This window comes from Tupaia chinensis, unplaced genomic scaffold, assembly GCF_000334495.1.
Source record: "Tupaia chinensis unplaced genomic scaffold, TupChi_1.0 Scaffold000423_1, whole genome shotgun sequence".
In the NCBI taxonomy this organism is placed as follows: domain Eukaryota; kingdom Metazoa; phylum Chordata; class Mammalia; order Scandentia; family Tupaiidae; genus Tupaia; species Tupaia belangeri.
In genome coordinates this window covers 8746264-8762453 of record NW_006159928.1, presented here as the reverse complement: position 1 = coordinate 8762453, position 16190 = coordinate 8746264, and the positions used below count along the sequence as shown (strand labels likewise).

Here is a 16190-nt window from a genome sequence, read left to right as displayed (position 1 = left end):
TCTCTCTCTCTCTCTCTCTCTCTCTCTCTCTCTCTCTCTGTCTTTCTGGTAAGCACACACGCCCTATAGCAAAAACCTCTCCCCCCACCCAAACAAAAAGAAGTCAACGGAGCTAGCCGGTGGCATGGTGGTTAAGGCACTGGACACCCACCTGGCCAACCGCGGTTCAAGGCCCAGACCTAGCAGCTTGTTTTCTCACTTTGCCTTTCTCTCCTCTGTCTCTCTTTGGTCAAATTAAAAAATTACACTAAATAATTCTTTAAGAAAATGTAAGACAGTCGGGCCATACCTCTGCTCCAAACTCTCCCTTGGCTCCCCATTTTGCTCAGATAAGAGCCTAAATGACTAGGGCCCTACAAGGCTCTTCTCAATTGGATCTCTCTGACTTTCTCCTCAGAGACGCCCTATCATTTACACAGCTCCAGCTATACTGGCCAAGACGCACCTCACCAAGCTAAGCGATCCTGCCTCGGGGCTCTGCGCTTGCTGTTCCATCTTTCTAAATTGTTCTTTTTCCAGATTCCATAGACTTGTGCCTTTATCCATTTCAGGCATGTTTACAAATGCCACCTCACTGAAGAACAACCTGGTCGTCTCCATTCAAAATTATTAGGTTGTTGGGAAAAGTCATGACTTATTTTCCTATTTTTTTAATGCAAAAATGTGTCATGACTTTTCCAATGACCCAGTATAATCCCCAACCCAGCCCCTTCCGTCCATTCCCCTTTGTTCACTGTTTCGTTTATTTTCTCCCATAACATGGCTCTCCTCACATTCTATACAATTTACCTATATATATATTGTTTATTTATGTATGATGTTTATTGGTAGTCTTGCCCACTAAAACATAAACAAGCTCCATGGGGTCTTGGAGTTGTCTCTATTGTCAACCGACAGCATTAGAATAATGTTTTGCACATCACAGGTTCTTAATAATATGTCTTAAACTAAAATGTAAAGCAGGTACTGGGGCTAACTATTCTAAAGTAAACGGAAAACATCCCACTGTTTGCAAGAGTTTGAAGCTATGATGGCAGTGGGGAGGTTTGCTGTTGTTCATTCTCTTTTCTTTCTTAGAGGTTTTTACCTTGCGGCACATGAGCTCACCAGAGAGAGGCAGAGACAATGAGAAGGAAAGTGAGAAATCATGCCCCAGTGGGGATGGCCACACTGCGATCTCTTTACCTCCATTCTTCTCCTGAGATCTTGGGCACACACGCACATGTGCTCAGAGTGATTTTCAAACCACAGAGTCCAGGCCTGCCATGTGGGAGTGCAGCCACATAACCACTATGCTATCTGCTGGTCCCTCACTTTTGTCTTAGCCTCCTCTAAGAGACAGAACTTAATATACGCAGAAGAGCCATACTGGGAGCAGCCACTGAGCCTGAGCTGCTACCAAATTGCAGTAGAAAAATGGCTGACCCTCCCTCTCTAGGGAAGAAACTTCCAAATGGTTGGGGGGTAGGAGAAGAGAAAAGTTCTCTTCTCTTTTCTCTCCCTAGCAAACAGTGATTTAATGAGCCTTGACAATTATACACAAACACTTGAGGATCAGGGAAGATTAATTAGTAATGCCATTTAACACTCCTTTCTCTCCCTTTCTGCAGAAAATATAAAGTGTAATCTGAAGAGTCTTAGGCAAACCAACAGTACTGTTTTAATTAATTAGCTAATAGAAATCAAGTTTCCATTAGACTGTCAGTCTCCTTTTGAATAAAAAAGAAATGATCAGACAATCATTTTATACTGAGAACCACTCCTTAAGGAATCATTTTTAGACTGCCCTGCCTAGCATTTATGACTGGAAAGAAATAAATATTCTTAAACACCCCCAAGGTCTTGGATACTAAAATGAAGAGTGAGTACTTATATGAATCTTCCTTATACCAGTTCTTTCATTTCAAGGAACCTGCTTATAAATTAAAACACATTTTTAGGCAAAAACGATGATCATAATTAAAAGTGAACTTTGTAGAGTAAGAGGCACAAGAGTAGAAAAGCAGTAAGATTACACTTAATAAAAGGTGGTTTATTCCTATCAAAATTATGGAAGACAAACATAAAGCAGTTTGGAGGAAATGTCTCTCAAAATTATTTAATAAATACCTATTTAACCAAAAAGAATGCTATTTTCCTAATATTTCCAAATTAAAATTAAAACTAGGATTGTCTTTTTGTATTAACTGTCACCTGGATATATCAGCTCCTTCCCTGTCCATAACCTCCTTTGCCAGTGGTTGTGGTTATGAGCCTTCTCAAAGACTTTCAAGGAGACAGGTTGTAAATATGCCTAAGATTTTTTAATCACTGCTTTACGATATTCAAATAGAAGTAGGTCATCAAATGCTTATATCTTAAGTATTCCATTATGGACAGAAACGAACATATTTAGATGACCAATCTGATTCTCTCTCTCTCTCTCTCTTTTTTTTTTTTTTTTATAATAATATATCAGCTCCTTCCCTGTCCATAACCTCCTTTGCCAGTGGTTGTGGTTATGAGCCTTCTCAAAGACTTTCAAGGAGACAGGTTGTAAATATGCCTAAGATTTTTTAATCACTGCTTTACGATATTCAAATAGAAGTAGGTCATCAAATGCTTATATCTTAAGTATTCCATTATGGACAGAAACGAACATATTTAGATGACCAATCTGATTCTCTCTCTCTCTCTCTCTTTTTTTTTTTTTTAGAAAATATTGAGGAAGTCAGAGGACCTGCTTGTAAAAATGCCAAATGAAAACATTCCAAGCCATTGGCTGACAGATGATCTCAGAACTGGGATACAGAGCTATGAGTAAAAGCAGTCCTGAACACGTGGGTTATTGTGGGATGTACACAGTTCTTCTCATGATCAAAATTGCTACTAAGCTCGAGACACGTGACCCAACCAGACAGACTGAATACACATCTGTAATTGAGAACTAGGAGCAGCAACTACTATCAATATTTGATCAACCTGAAAAACAGATCAGTAAGATCCAATCCTCCCTATGCTCTCAGAGGTTTGAGATAAAAATCTCATTACTAAACACAGAACATCATCTTACAGAGCAGATTTTCAAAAACAAAGATTGTATCTACTAAACAGATCGCAAAGGCGCAAAAATATCCACACTAAATCTGCAGCTTATAACATTTTGCAAACATACCTGTACATTTTCTTTACTGTTCAGAGGTTTCCCTGTGTCAAATGATTGTAATATCTGTCGAAATACAAAATAGAGGACGAGATTATTATGGACAGAAGGCATGTGCAGTCCTCAGAGAAAGAGAGCGAGGGAGAGAGAAAGCACCTCCAGTGAAGAGTGGTCATGCTGCAGTCCTTTCTCCCATTTCTCTATCCGTCAGGATTGGGGCACACAAAACAAGTACAGGGGACCCGCCGTACTGCCTGTCTCTCGGAGCCCCCGTGTCCACAGTTGCGCCCTTCTCGTTAATGTTCTCTGGGTCCCTCTCTTCTGTTCCTAACTTACCCCTTGCTCACTGTACTTCTGACGTCACCTCCCCAGTATGCCACTTGCTCCCAAATGTTCATCTCAGCATCTGCTTTTGAGAGACTTTCAAACCAATATACCACATATAGTTTCCATTGAAAGAAAGTATGGATAAGTGTTAAGACTTTTTTTTTTTATTTAAAGATATTCTTTATTGCCTATACCCATTGAAAGGTGAGTAATTGAAGGGGGGCAGTGGTTTTGGGTGGTATAAATTGAAGAGAGTCCGTAATGAGACTTTAGATTTGATGATAAGAACAGAATCTCAATGTAACTATAATGTTAATATATAGAATTTTTTAAAGGCCTGTGAAAAGTCCAATAGTAATGTGTAAGACTTTTTCAGTTACTTCTTTTACAAGTGAAACCTAATTCATTAATCCCTTCTTTAAATAACTAGCCTGCAGCCTAATAACATTGGCACCTATTTTAATTATAAATCCTGAATGCATTTTCTCTTTTAATTACACTTTTTAAATTCCCAATTGAAGCTGGAAAGCTGCAAATTAACTTTGAGAATACAAAATTTGAAGTCAGAATCCACCGGGAGATAATTCACCCACACATTTATCTTATGAAAGCGAGTTGATAGAAATGAAGTCTGGAATTTACATATAAAAATTAGTTTCAGACTGTTTGTTTGTTTGTGGTGGTGACAGCAGAGGCCGTTGAATATTCTCTCTTGTTTCTCAGTCTCCCCAAGTGCTTCCTCTTTCCTTTTCGTCTTCCTTGACTCTAAATGTGGATAACCCTCAGGTTCAGTCCCCTGACTTCTATTAGGTCATTGGGATGTATTTTTCTAGGTTTTTCTATGCAAAAATGTGTCATGACTTTCCCAACAACCCAATATTTCTCTCTGCTTCCATCCCCAGCTGGTTGCCAGTCCCAGGATTTTAAATCTCTACGCTCATGTTCCCAAATGTATAGCTGCAACCTGAACTCTCCCCTGAAGTCCAGATCACATGTGCTCTGCACTGAACTACACGACCTCTCCAGCTGGTCCTCCACTGGGGTTCTTAGACTGAACACATCCAACCCCCGCCGGAAGCAGCGTCGGCCACCTCAGTGTGAGAGCTCCCTACCAGTGGCTCAGGTGGAACACTCTGCAGTCATCCTCGACTCCTTCCTCTTACATCCCACATCCAAACCATCATCACCAAATGCTGTCAGTTCCATCTTCACGATGTACCCAGAATCGGACTGCTCTCCTCCTCCAGAACTATCACTCCAACCATTGGCATGTCCCACCCCGATTACAGGCATTCGTCACTTAGCAACAAAGACATGGTTCAAGAAATGCACAGCTTTTATCGTGGTGCAGACATCACAGAGAATTTACACAAAGTCTATGTGCACCTAGGCTCTATGACGTAGCCTATCACCTTCGGGCTACAAACCCGTATAGCACGTTACTGTACTGAACACCGTGGGCAACTGTAACATGAAGGGAAGTACTTGGGTATCTAAGCATAGAAAAAGCACAGTAAAATTGTTGCCACCTAAAATCCAGCAGCCACTTCTGTGACTAGTTGAGAGACAAAGCCAAGAGGGAGGAAGGAGTTTATTTAGCTGTATTTGAACACAGGTGGCGGCCGAGAGCTAACAAGCTCATAACCAACATCCAGCACAGAAATTCCCAGCACGTTATATACCGTATTTCCCTTCCTGTTTACTCATTGTTATCTATAACATAAATTTAGCAACTCCAGTGTTACTCTTACTCTCATGATTTTCCCCAAATTGTTCTGTGCTCCTTTTCCTTTCATGTGACTGTTTATGACCCTGTTTCTGTTCTTATGGTGACACTGAATCTGTTGTCTCAAAGTTGTGACATACTTTGATAGATTAAGGAAAGCTATAACATATTTTCCTTAAACTATGTTTAGCAAAACAATCTAGATGCCTGAGCAACTATTAAGTGATAACATTATTACAGTTTTCCCAATTTAACTTATTACATTGTATCCCTGCATAAACATTCCCAGACCCTGATCCCTATCCTGGTTACATTTTTGTGACTATTGTCTAAAACAAGTGTCTTAAGTTTCCTCTGTTATCATAGTTACAGATTACATTAGTTACACAGAAGCTATTCTACAACTACCAATTAACCCTTAAAGTAGAAGAAAAATATAGTAAAGCAAAAGAAGAGGGTTAAACTTTTTTGTTTATTGTTCCTGTTATAAAAATACGATATAAAAGAAAAAATGGTGCATCTGTGTAAGGTACTTACCAGGGGCAGGCAGGGTGGAAGCTGGTTCAGTGAGTCAGGGAGTGGAGAGTGAATGTGAAGGCTGAGGACATTACTATACACTACTGCAGACTTTATAAACACTGTATACTTAGGGTACACTAACTTCATTTATTTGTTTTTCTTTCTATGATAATAAGTTACCCTGAACTTACTATAACTTTTTTACCTTGTAAATGTTTTAATTATATTTGAATATTTGGACTGGATTGTGATAACAGTTTAAAACACAACACTTTATACAGGTATACAAATTTTTTGTCCTTATAGCCTTAGTCTATAAGATGTTTTTCTATTTTTAATTCTTTTCGATTTTTTAAACTTTTTTGTTAAAAACTGAAACAAACACACACATTAACCTAGGCTTACACAGGGTTAGAATCATCACTAGGACTTTCTTCCACTTCCATATCTTGTCCCATTGACAAGTCTTTGGTAATAAAAGCAGGGAGTTGTCATCCCTGTGACATCAAAGCCTTCTGGAAAACCCCCTGAAGGACCTGCCTGAGGCTCTTCTTTATTTTTTTTTTTAAGAGATTATTTTTGCTATAGGGCACGTGCACTCACAGTAGAGACAGAGAGAGACAGAGAAAACAAGAAATCACCCTCACCGCCCCACCAAGGTGGATGGCCATGCCAGAAACCCTTCTCCTCCAGTCTTTTCCCAAGATCTTAGGCACGCACACACACATAACCCAGCATGAGTTTTAAGTCACTGGGTCTGGGACTCGAACTGCATCCTGTAGTCAATTACATCAGAGTCTAGCAATGTAGCCATTATCGCATCTGCTGGTTCCCTTCTTTCCTTCTTTTTTTGGCTAGGAAGAGTTCCTTTTTCTTTTTCAGAGAGAGATTTTTGCTATAGGGTGCATGTGCTCACCAGCGAGACAGAGACAATGAGACAGAAAGTGAGAAATCCCTCCCCCCCACCCCCGGGAGGATGGCTATACCAAAATCCCTACTCCCTCGTTTTTCTCTTGGAATTTTGGGCACACACATATGCACACACTTTCGGTGTGAATTTTAAGCTGTCAGGTCCAGGACTTGAACTGTGGTCTACTGTGTGGGAGTCCAGCCACATAACCATTATGCATCTGCTGGTCCTGGAGAAGTTCTTTACTGAAGGCACTTAGAACATTTTGTTAAGACTTGAGCCACAGCTTTCTCACTTGTTATCCAGCCGATCTCAAAGCCCTTCTCTGTTGCCTTAGTTTAAGACATTTTTTCCTAGGCTGGTGAACAAGCTTCCTTATTGTTTTAAATCTCTTGCACGAGTTCAGTCCATATCTGCTACTCCTCCGCCTGACATTTTTGGGGGTAGGGTCCTATAAAAGGTCTTACGTGACTCAGTCCATATCCAATTCACTGTTTAAAATCCTGCCATTCACTGCCTCACATAGTCACTGTAGTTATGTATTCAACAGGTAACTATGGGGCACCTGCAGGTCTGGGCCATGGAGCTAACCAGAACCAATCTTCACACCTGTCGAGCATCCACAGTGCCTTTTGTTCTCTGAGCTCACAGTGCTAATCCTTGAATCTGTATCTTTGATTATAACAACTTCTTTGCCTTTCCACTTTCTTTGACTAAGTCCTCACCTTCTAAAAATCTAACTCAAACAGCATATTTTTCAGGAAGTTGTCAATGGTAGTTCTGTACCTTGTCAACTTAGCTGAGCTGGACCATTTTCTCAGAATTCCTCTCCTTGGGTTCTTACAAGATAGCATTGAGCACGGGGACATTTGTGTGAGATTTAGGAGGTGAGAATGAAATAATAGCTGCCTTTAGGCTGTCACTGTCAATGTGGGGGCTGAGCAGGTGGAGTTCCACACCTGCCACTGATCTGTGGGCTCACCTGCTGGTAGAGGCAGCACCCGGACCTGCAGTTCTATGAGTTTCCTCCTGCTCTTCTGTCTCAGCTTCCTTCTTCAGGAGGCACCGTTCTTTTCAGAAAAATGCTCGTGGTGGTTTGCTTGGTTTGTTTCTTTTCCATTGTAGATGTGCTTGTAAGCAGATAAGGTACTAATATTCCTCTCTATGATGAAAATATTTTGGTTTTTAGCATCTATGTTTATAAACATTTTAAGGAACTTGCTGAGGTCTGCATAAGCTTCTGCTAAACTCTTCACTGTGGATTCTCTTGGTGGGTTCTTTCTCTTCTTCAGCCATGTGTTCCTACTCCAGTTCCAACAATTCATTCGTCAAATCAACAGGAACGACCTGTAGCAGCTCTTCACCTTCATCCTCATCCACAGTTGAAATTGTTTGCCATCTCGACCACCAGGTGGCAGGACTTTTTCAGCTCAATTACAATCTTCTGGCACCACCATGGTATAAATAGCCCCTCATGAACTAATCATCATTAGTATGGTATATGACAATATTTATTACAATAACCTTCTCACTGGTCTCCCTATTTATATCCTACCCACCCGTGGTCTATTCCTCAAAAAGCAAACAAAATATTCCTTGCATACTTGGTTTCTTTCATGTTACGTCCTTGCTCAAAATTCTGCAAGGTTTCCCACTTCATTTAAAGTAAATTCCAGTTCTTAACAAGTCCATTGAGGTCTTATGGAGGGAACCTCATTCCACTCCTTCCTCTTCGTCTTTATTGCAACCTCCCTTGGACTCTGGTTTTCCTCAACCGTATCTTGTGGGCATCCCCTTTGGGACATCTGCCTTGGCAGTTCCTCCTACTTGGGAGTTGTTCCCTCAGATCTTTGCATAGCTTCACCCAAAACTCAAATACCTCCTAAACCATCTGAATAAAACAATGTAGGGAAGCTTTAAGTCTTTTTCCCTCCCCTAAAGATTCTTAATCTGTGAAAAAGAGACAGTCATATTAGAAGAAAAAGCATTATTTATCTAAAAATCATGCACATATGTACATGGGAGTGTGACACATATGAGACTCAAAGGTGGGCCAGGCGACAAGCGGTTTTATGCCTTACAGAAAAAGAACAGAAGCTTGGAGGTTAAGTTGTGAGTGGTGTGGGGAGAAGAGGCAAAGATCATTCTGTTTTCCTGCCAGGTATCAGCCCGCAAATCCCCCTTCCTGTGTCTAGGCAGGGGAGCATCAGCAAAAACCAGCTTGTGTGGCTGCTGACTTTCCTACTGTGAGCAGGTGGAAATTTCCTTTACAAAAGATTAGTTTTGTTTTGTTTTGTTTTTAGGGTAATTCTGTACCTGCAGCCACTTTGAATCATCATCTCAAAACATGCCAAAGAAGTACATTTTGGGGTGACATATTTTGGCTTCCCACAGCAGCAACCCTCCATCCCGGCCACGATCCCTCAGCTTGGCTGGACTGTTTCTCGTAGCACGTTACCACCGACACATATTTCTGCGTTCACTGTGTTTATTGTGTGTCTCCCGCAGTGGCCCGTAAGCTCTAGGACAGCAGTAACTCCATTTGTCTTTTTCCTGCTCTATCTCCATGCCTGGAACAGTGCCTGTATTCAGTAAGCACTCACTAAATATTTTCCAACTAATTAAACTACAATTTTAGTAACAAGTGTAAGCCATTTAGAATAAAGAAAGGCTGTTGGACTGAGAAGCAAGCACAAAAATACTAATTTAATCCAGCTAGGAAGATAAATTAATTCACACCACAGAAAATGAATAAAATAACAAACTGATTTCTCCCTCTTTCTTTCTGTGTGTGTACACACACACACACACACACACACACACACACACACACACACACACACACACAAAACCATACACACGACTATCTTATTGCCTAGTCAACAACATTCCTCTTAGGACCTTCTATGGACAACCTCGCGCTTACCCTGTTATAATAAATTACAATGCTGTAGCAGTCATATCAAGAAATAAGTAGGTATGTTTTAGGGGAATAGGCTGAAGTAATGAATATATTATAAGCAAATATAATGTCAGCTTATGCAAGCAATTTTCAAGATTTATGGCTTATTCCCTAGATTCTTTTAGGTGCTCCAAATTTGAATCCGACCAGCACATACTGTGTCTGTCAGCCTCAGTCCTCGCATGGGGGCCTCCCTCGGGCCCCACAGTCACTTGCTACCTCCTGTTTCCTTTATTGCTGGTCTACGAGGGTCCAAGCATCTGCCTAAAGCAAGATCACCCAGTGAGTCCCAGCTGGCCACGGAATTCAAAGCAGAGGAAAACGAGAGCTCACTCTGATTTACTTTGTACTTTAAATGTCAACTCCAGTGTTCATCTCCAAGGATGTGTCAATTTCCGGTGTGCAAGCAAAATTGAACGATGATGGTAAAACAGCTCTTACGATCAAGAAAGACTAGACAAAGAGGAGGAATGGTCTCTCCTCGCAGAAATCAACAGAAAATTTGACAACACACTCTTAGCCTGATATAAAGTAGATATAACAAAAACACCCAAAAGAGACATGAAGAGAGACTATTTTGATTAAGAACATTAACCAAAACTGGTAAGATTAGACCAAAAGCCTAAGAGGTAGTATCTGATAAATATATCTAGTGAAATTATCTATAACTATAATAAAATGCAACATGAGCCAGAATTCCATAGAAAAAATCTACTCCAAAATCACACTCCCACCACCAAGACACCTTTCCATTCTAGACAAATGAAACCTTGGGACCAGCAGGTGGCATGGTAATTAAGGCATTGGACTCTCACATGGACGACTGGTTTGAGTCCCAGATCTGGTGGCTTGAAAATCATGCTGGGCACATGTGTGTGAGTGCCCAAAATCCCAGGAGGAGAGGGGACTGCTGCATGGCCATCCCCCTTGGGAAGGGATGTGATTTCTCACTTTTCCCTTCTCTGTCTCTTCCGTCTCTCTTCACCAAGCATACATGCCCTATGGCAAAAACCTAAACAACTTTTTTAAAATTAAAAAAAAAGAAAAATGAAAAAAAGAAACCTCATAAAAGCCTGATGTTAGCTATAACCAGGCTTAACAGAGAGCTTTGGAATACCGAGACTTATAAATACACTTTTGTGGGAGTGTTCCCTAGATGTTAGGAACACAACTTTCAAAGGTAAAGAAATGGCTTTGAACCAAATTAACAGGTTACCTTGTTTTTTCCAGTAGCTTTACACCCAGCAGATACTGAGGATGGCATGTTTTTTCCATAAAAAATGTGGGCTATCTCATTAAAGGCTTCGGAAAAGAATCCCAAATCTATAAGGATTTCTATCTGTAAAGATAAAGAAAAAAATGAAATTTTAAATTATGCTATTACTTTCACTTATAAAATAAAAAACTTAGCTAAAACAAAAATTGTCAGGTTTCTGAAATGCCAACTTTCTGCGTAATGTTGGCAGTGCATTGTGAATTACTGTTTACTAGAGACGAGTGAACGGGGATGTCTGTGTTTGTGTGAGGATGCCCACATGTGCAATGGACCGAGACACTCACAAACAGCAGCAGGCAACTGTTCGAAACAATGCCTGTTTGTCAGATGTTGCTTACTTCATCAAAGGCAAACAGGAAAATATGATAGGCATGGACAAGTTTAAAAATAATCATTGAGGGGGCCAGCAGGTAGTGGTTGAGGGCGCTGGACTCCCACATGGCTGATTGTGGTTCGAGTCCAGGACCTGGTGGATTGCTTTCTCATTTTCCCTCTCTCTGTTTCTCTTAATCTCTCACTCTGTCTTTCTCTGGTAAAATTAAATAAAGTTAAATAAAATAGTTCTTTAAAAAAAAAATCACATGGAACCAGCAGTTGGTGTAAAGGCTGTGTCGCTGGACTCTCATGTAGTTGGACCACGGTTTGAGTGCCGGACCCAGTGGCTTAAATTCACACTAGGCACGTGTGCGTGTGTGCTCAAGATCCCAAGAGGAGAATGGAGAAGAAGGGATTGCGGTATGACCATACACCCTGGGGGATGATTTCTTGCTTTCTGTCTCTCTGTCTCTCTCTGTCTTTCTGGCTAGCACACGTGCCCTATAGCAAAAATCTCTCCAATTTTTTTTTTTATTTTATTTTTAAAAAATTTAGAAAAAAATTTAAAAATCACAGAATTGGGCCAGCAGGTGACACAGAGGTTAAAGCAGTTGAATCGCACAAGGCCAACGATGTGGTTGGAATCCTGGACCTGGCTTCAAAATCACGCTGGGTGATTGCACATGTGTGCCCAAAATCTTGAGAAGAGACTAGAAGAGAAGGAACTGTGACGTGGCCATCTTTCCTGGAGGGTGATGTCACTTTCTCTGTCTATCTCTTTCTGGTGAGTGCATGCGTCCTACCAGAAAAAAAAAAAAAAATTCATGGAATGAATCTTTTTGTTTCCATGGCAAACTATAGCTTAAAAAACAAAAATAAAAACCACTCCTAATATTTTCCAATGCTCTGAGGAAAGTCAAACCCGGAGATTAACTCCACATATATCAACATAGACCATCATTAATTTTCTTACCTATAATCAACAGACATTGTCAATTTTAAAGACCTCTTAAGGTACTTAACAACATTAATCAATTGGTAACTACATTTTACAAGGTTTATTTTTAATATAATCCAATGGAACTATCAATTAGAAAATGATAAAGAAAAGTTCCTGACCAAATCCATTCATTCATTCAACACGTTTACTGAGCACCTCTTATGCACCAAGTCCTCTTGAAGTTTACATCCATTGGGATGTATATTTAGCTAAATTGAAGCTACACATGGGGAAATACGCAGTATGAGAAGGCACAATGCTACTTTCAAGATTGTGATCAGGAAGGACTTCTCTGAGGAGGAGGCCTTCAAGAGAAAAACTGAGAGGTAGGGGGCAGGTGATGGTGCAGTGGTAATGCAAGGAGACCCACATGGGCAAGACCCTGGGCTCACATCTAGGACCTCTAGCATATGCCGGACATACACATGCTCATGACCTGGGCTGGCCAAGAGAGGCCGGATCATGTTATGAAGACCCTGTTGGGGAATGCCTATCTGTCTGTTTCTCTGTCTCTCTCATGAAAGAAATAAAGAAACTTTTTAAAAAGAGAGAGAGGCAGGAATAACATCATGGAGAGCAGAACTCAAGTACAAGTGCGTTGTGCGGGGAGCGGTCTTGTAGTCCCAGTATTCTCAAGGAGCAGCCTGTGGGCAGAAGCTCAGGGATGGAAGCGAGGGGTGGGAGGTGAGTGTACATGGTGCCAGGGAAGGTCACGTAGAGCCTATAGGCCAAAGTAGGGACTTACCATTTCATCCTCTGTGTAACAGCTTATGGGAGAGTTTTGAATAGGACAGGGCCCTAATTTGATTTATGCTTTGAAAACATCTAGTGACTTTGAAAAAAAAAAAAAAATATATATATATATGTGTGTGTGTGTGTGTGTGTGTGTGTGTGTGTGTGTGTGTCATAGAAAAAGAAAGATCAATTTATCCTCAGCATGTCTACCCATTTTATTCATTTTTCTCTCAGCGCTATTTTAGGAACCTTCAGAGAAAAGTGCATAAAGAAATAAAAGGAAGGTAAATTAAGGGATAAGTGGTTGTGAAAATAACATAAAAGATGAGAACATTTTAAGTGGGAAAGTAAACCCTGCGTGTCTGTTGAGCTGCATACTTTGGTTCTGGCTCAGACGCCTTGAATTCTCCCCTCTGCGGTGCCGTATAGAGTGAAGCAGGCACCTAGGAGACACAGTACCTCGTTCGGTTTCTGAATGAGTATCTCTCTCATCACCCCTGTGAGGAGCCATTTCCCAAAGTCTGTGTGTGGTTAGTCTCCTCTGGCCTTGACTGTCTTATTGCCACACATGGACGACAGCAAAGTGTCAAGGCTGCCTCTGGTTTCAGTTCATCACACCAACCGGACCATTTGAAAAAGTCATGGTGTTAATAAGGGACACTTGTTTTCAGAAGTGACCAATACCCATGAACACAAACAGGCCGGATGGCAAAAAGAACTACTCATAATTCAGTCCTTCACTCACACAACTACAGAAGCCATCAGTACACTTCTTAGGAATGTTTGATATGTCAAGAGTAATAAATCTTTCAAGATGCTGGCAGTTCCAAAGTGAAGCCAGGCCAACTGGTCTTAAAGCTTTCTCTGAAGGGCACTGGTGCACTATGGAAGCTTAACAGCCTCATCTACGGCTGTTTGATCTGTCAGTAAGTGCCGCTGCGAGTTCTTTCTGACTAGGACTTTTCTCTCTTCCTACTCGCTGACCCCAGTTTACTTTAGAAAGGTCAGACAAACTCTCTCACACAGGCTGTCATTCCTTCTCTGTAGAATCCATAAACTGCCCTTTTTTATTGCATCTGTCAAAACCCTAGTCCAGTTTTTCAGTCCTACTTTGCCAGTAAGAGCTCACTTCTTTCTCATCCTGCAACCTGCACCATTAAGCAGATACCAAACCTGGTCATTCTGATCAGATGCTATAATTAAATTCCATTCCAACTCAAGGCTCTAAAATGAATTCCACAGTTTTTCACCAGTGCTTAGGCTATTCTGTGACAAAAAGTTACCAAGTGCTAACAACGCGTTAAAAAAATAGTCGCATCACCCAAAACTTTGTTTGGATTACATCTTTTGGTGCTATTCTAGACTGCCTCCTGTCATTGAAACCCTTCTGTGCTTCTCGCCTCTTAAAGACAGGCGAGAATGTATCTGAGTGCCGATTCTGACTCTTCTATCTGCTCATTTCTCTCACTGCTCAACCTCCACGTTATGTCTCCTCATAGTTTGGAATTTGAGACCGGGTCCCTGGTCTTCTCCACATCGTGGACTTTTGGTGTCTTCAAGTTACCTTCTACAACCTCCCTATTCAAACCTCCACCTTATCCCCTAAGCAAGTCAGAATAGTTGTCCACAGAGACAGAAATCTACAGATGCTCGTGTCCCTTGTGGAAAATAGCATCATAGTTGCACATAACCCAAAAGGACACTTTCAGCTCCTCAAGGACACATTCACCACCACCAGCCCCTCCACGAGGTGCTTCAGGCAGCTATTTTTTTCCTCAGCCATTTCTCCCTCATCAAAGATCAAGGATTCTTGTTTCACTAATATTTTGTCCTCAGACATGAAGATTGCTATGCCCGTCGTGGACTGCAACCAAAACTAACACCAACGGAATATATGGTAGATCAAAGGGGTCAGGTATGACACCCAGAGATAATGACAGAAACAACCCAGATGTTATAAAAGATCAACAGTCCTCCTGTCGCAGGACCACATTAATTACCTGACCATAACTCCCTTTCCTCCAAAACCCCATAAAAACCCATAGCCCCATCCTTCAGGGTCACTACAACTCCAAAACAACTCTACAGCTGGCCTCTTTCCTCTCTTGGAAAGTGAATAAACCCCTTCCTCTGCTAACTCTCTGAGTATGTGAATTCCTTCACAGCCTGTGACACTGACCACCCTAACACAACCTACACACAGCCTTCCATGTACTTTAAATCGTGTCTAGATTATTCATACTGTCTAATATAATGTAAATGCTTTGTAAATAGTCGTTTTACTGTATTATCTTAAATTGTCTTATTTTTATTGCTGTATTTATTTTATTGTTTTCCTCCCAAATATTTTCAGCCCATCGTTGGCAGAATCTATGGATGTGGAACCCATGGACACAGAGGGCTGACTCTACTTTCACATCTCTGCATCTTTCATGCTATTGTTTGCCAAGCATGTCTCCTTTCTCCTCTCTCCAGCTCAATTCGTTCAAACATAAATATTACCTACTTGGTAAAACCTAAAGACCAAAAGCATTTTCCCACTTTTGGCCTCTTGGAGACTTAAGGCTCATCATGTCTGTTTGGAAGTGACTGAGTGACAGGGGCATATGTTCTTGTCTTGTATATTTATCCTGTCTCTCCTCCCAGTTTTCACTTCTTTATTCCTTCAGACACTAAGATATAGGTACTAGCCTCAAGAATTTTGCAATCTTTTCATTTTTTAGAGGTTTGTACCTTAGGGTGCATGTGCTCCCCTGAGAGAGAGACACACACAGACAGTAAAGGGAAGTGAGAAATCAACCCCCTAGGGAGGATGGCCACACTGCAATCCCTTCTTTTCCATTCTTCTACTGAGATCTGGGGCATGCATGCACATGTGCCTGGCATGAGTTTCAAGTCACTGGGTTCAGGACTGGAACCGTGAGTGGCCATGTGAGAGTCCAGTGATATAATTGCTATGCCATCTGCTGGCCTCAAGAATTATGCAGTCTTAAAGCCAGCACTGTTAAAAAGAGAGAGAAATAGATGAGCTGGCTCTGTGGCCTAGTGATTAAAGTAGCTGAATCCCACATGGCTGATGCCATGGTTCAAGTAACAGACCTGGTGGCCTGAAAAACACACAAGACGCATGTGCATGCATGCCCAAACTCCCAAAAAGAGTGAGAAACGGAAGAGAAAGGATTATGACATGACCACTCACCACTCCCCTACCCTCTCTCTAACAAAAGAAAAAAGGCACATGCCCTCTAACAAAAGAAAAAAGAAGAAAAAGAGAGAAA

General features: G+C 41.1%; 1 protein-coding gene across 1 annotated transcript in view; it reads right to left on the bottom strand.

Annotated features, from left to right (window-relative positions):
* The window catches only part of CFAP54 (cilia and flagella associated protein 54), a 347206-nt gene that overhangs the window by 126108 nt on the left and 204908 nt on the right, over positions 1-16190 (bottom strand). Inside the window, exons 47-48 of the mRNA XM_014590242.1 lie at positions 10803-10925; positions 3155-3208 (exon numbers count right to left, since the gene is read on the bottom strand). Coding sequence (XP_014445728.1) covers positions 3155-3208; positions 10803-10925 — 177 coding nt within the window. The remainder of the gene's footprint in view (positions 1-3154; positions 3209-10802; positions 10926-16190) is intronic.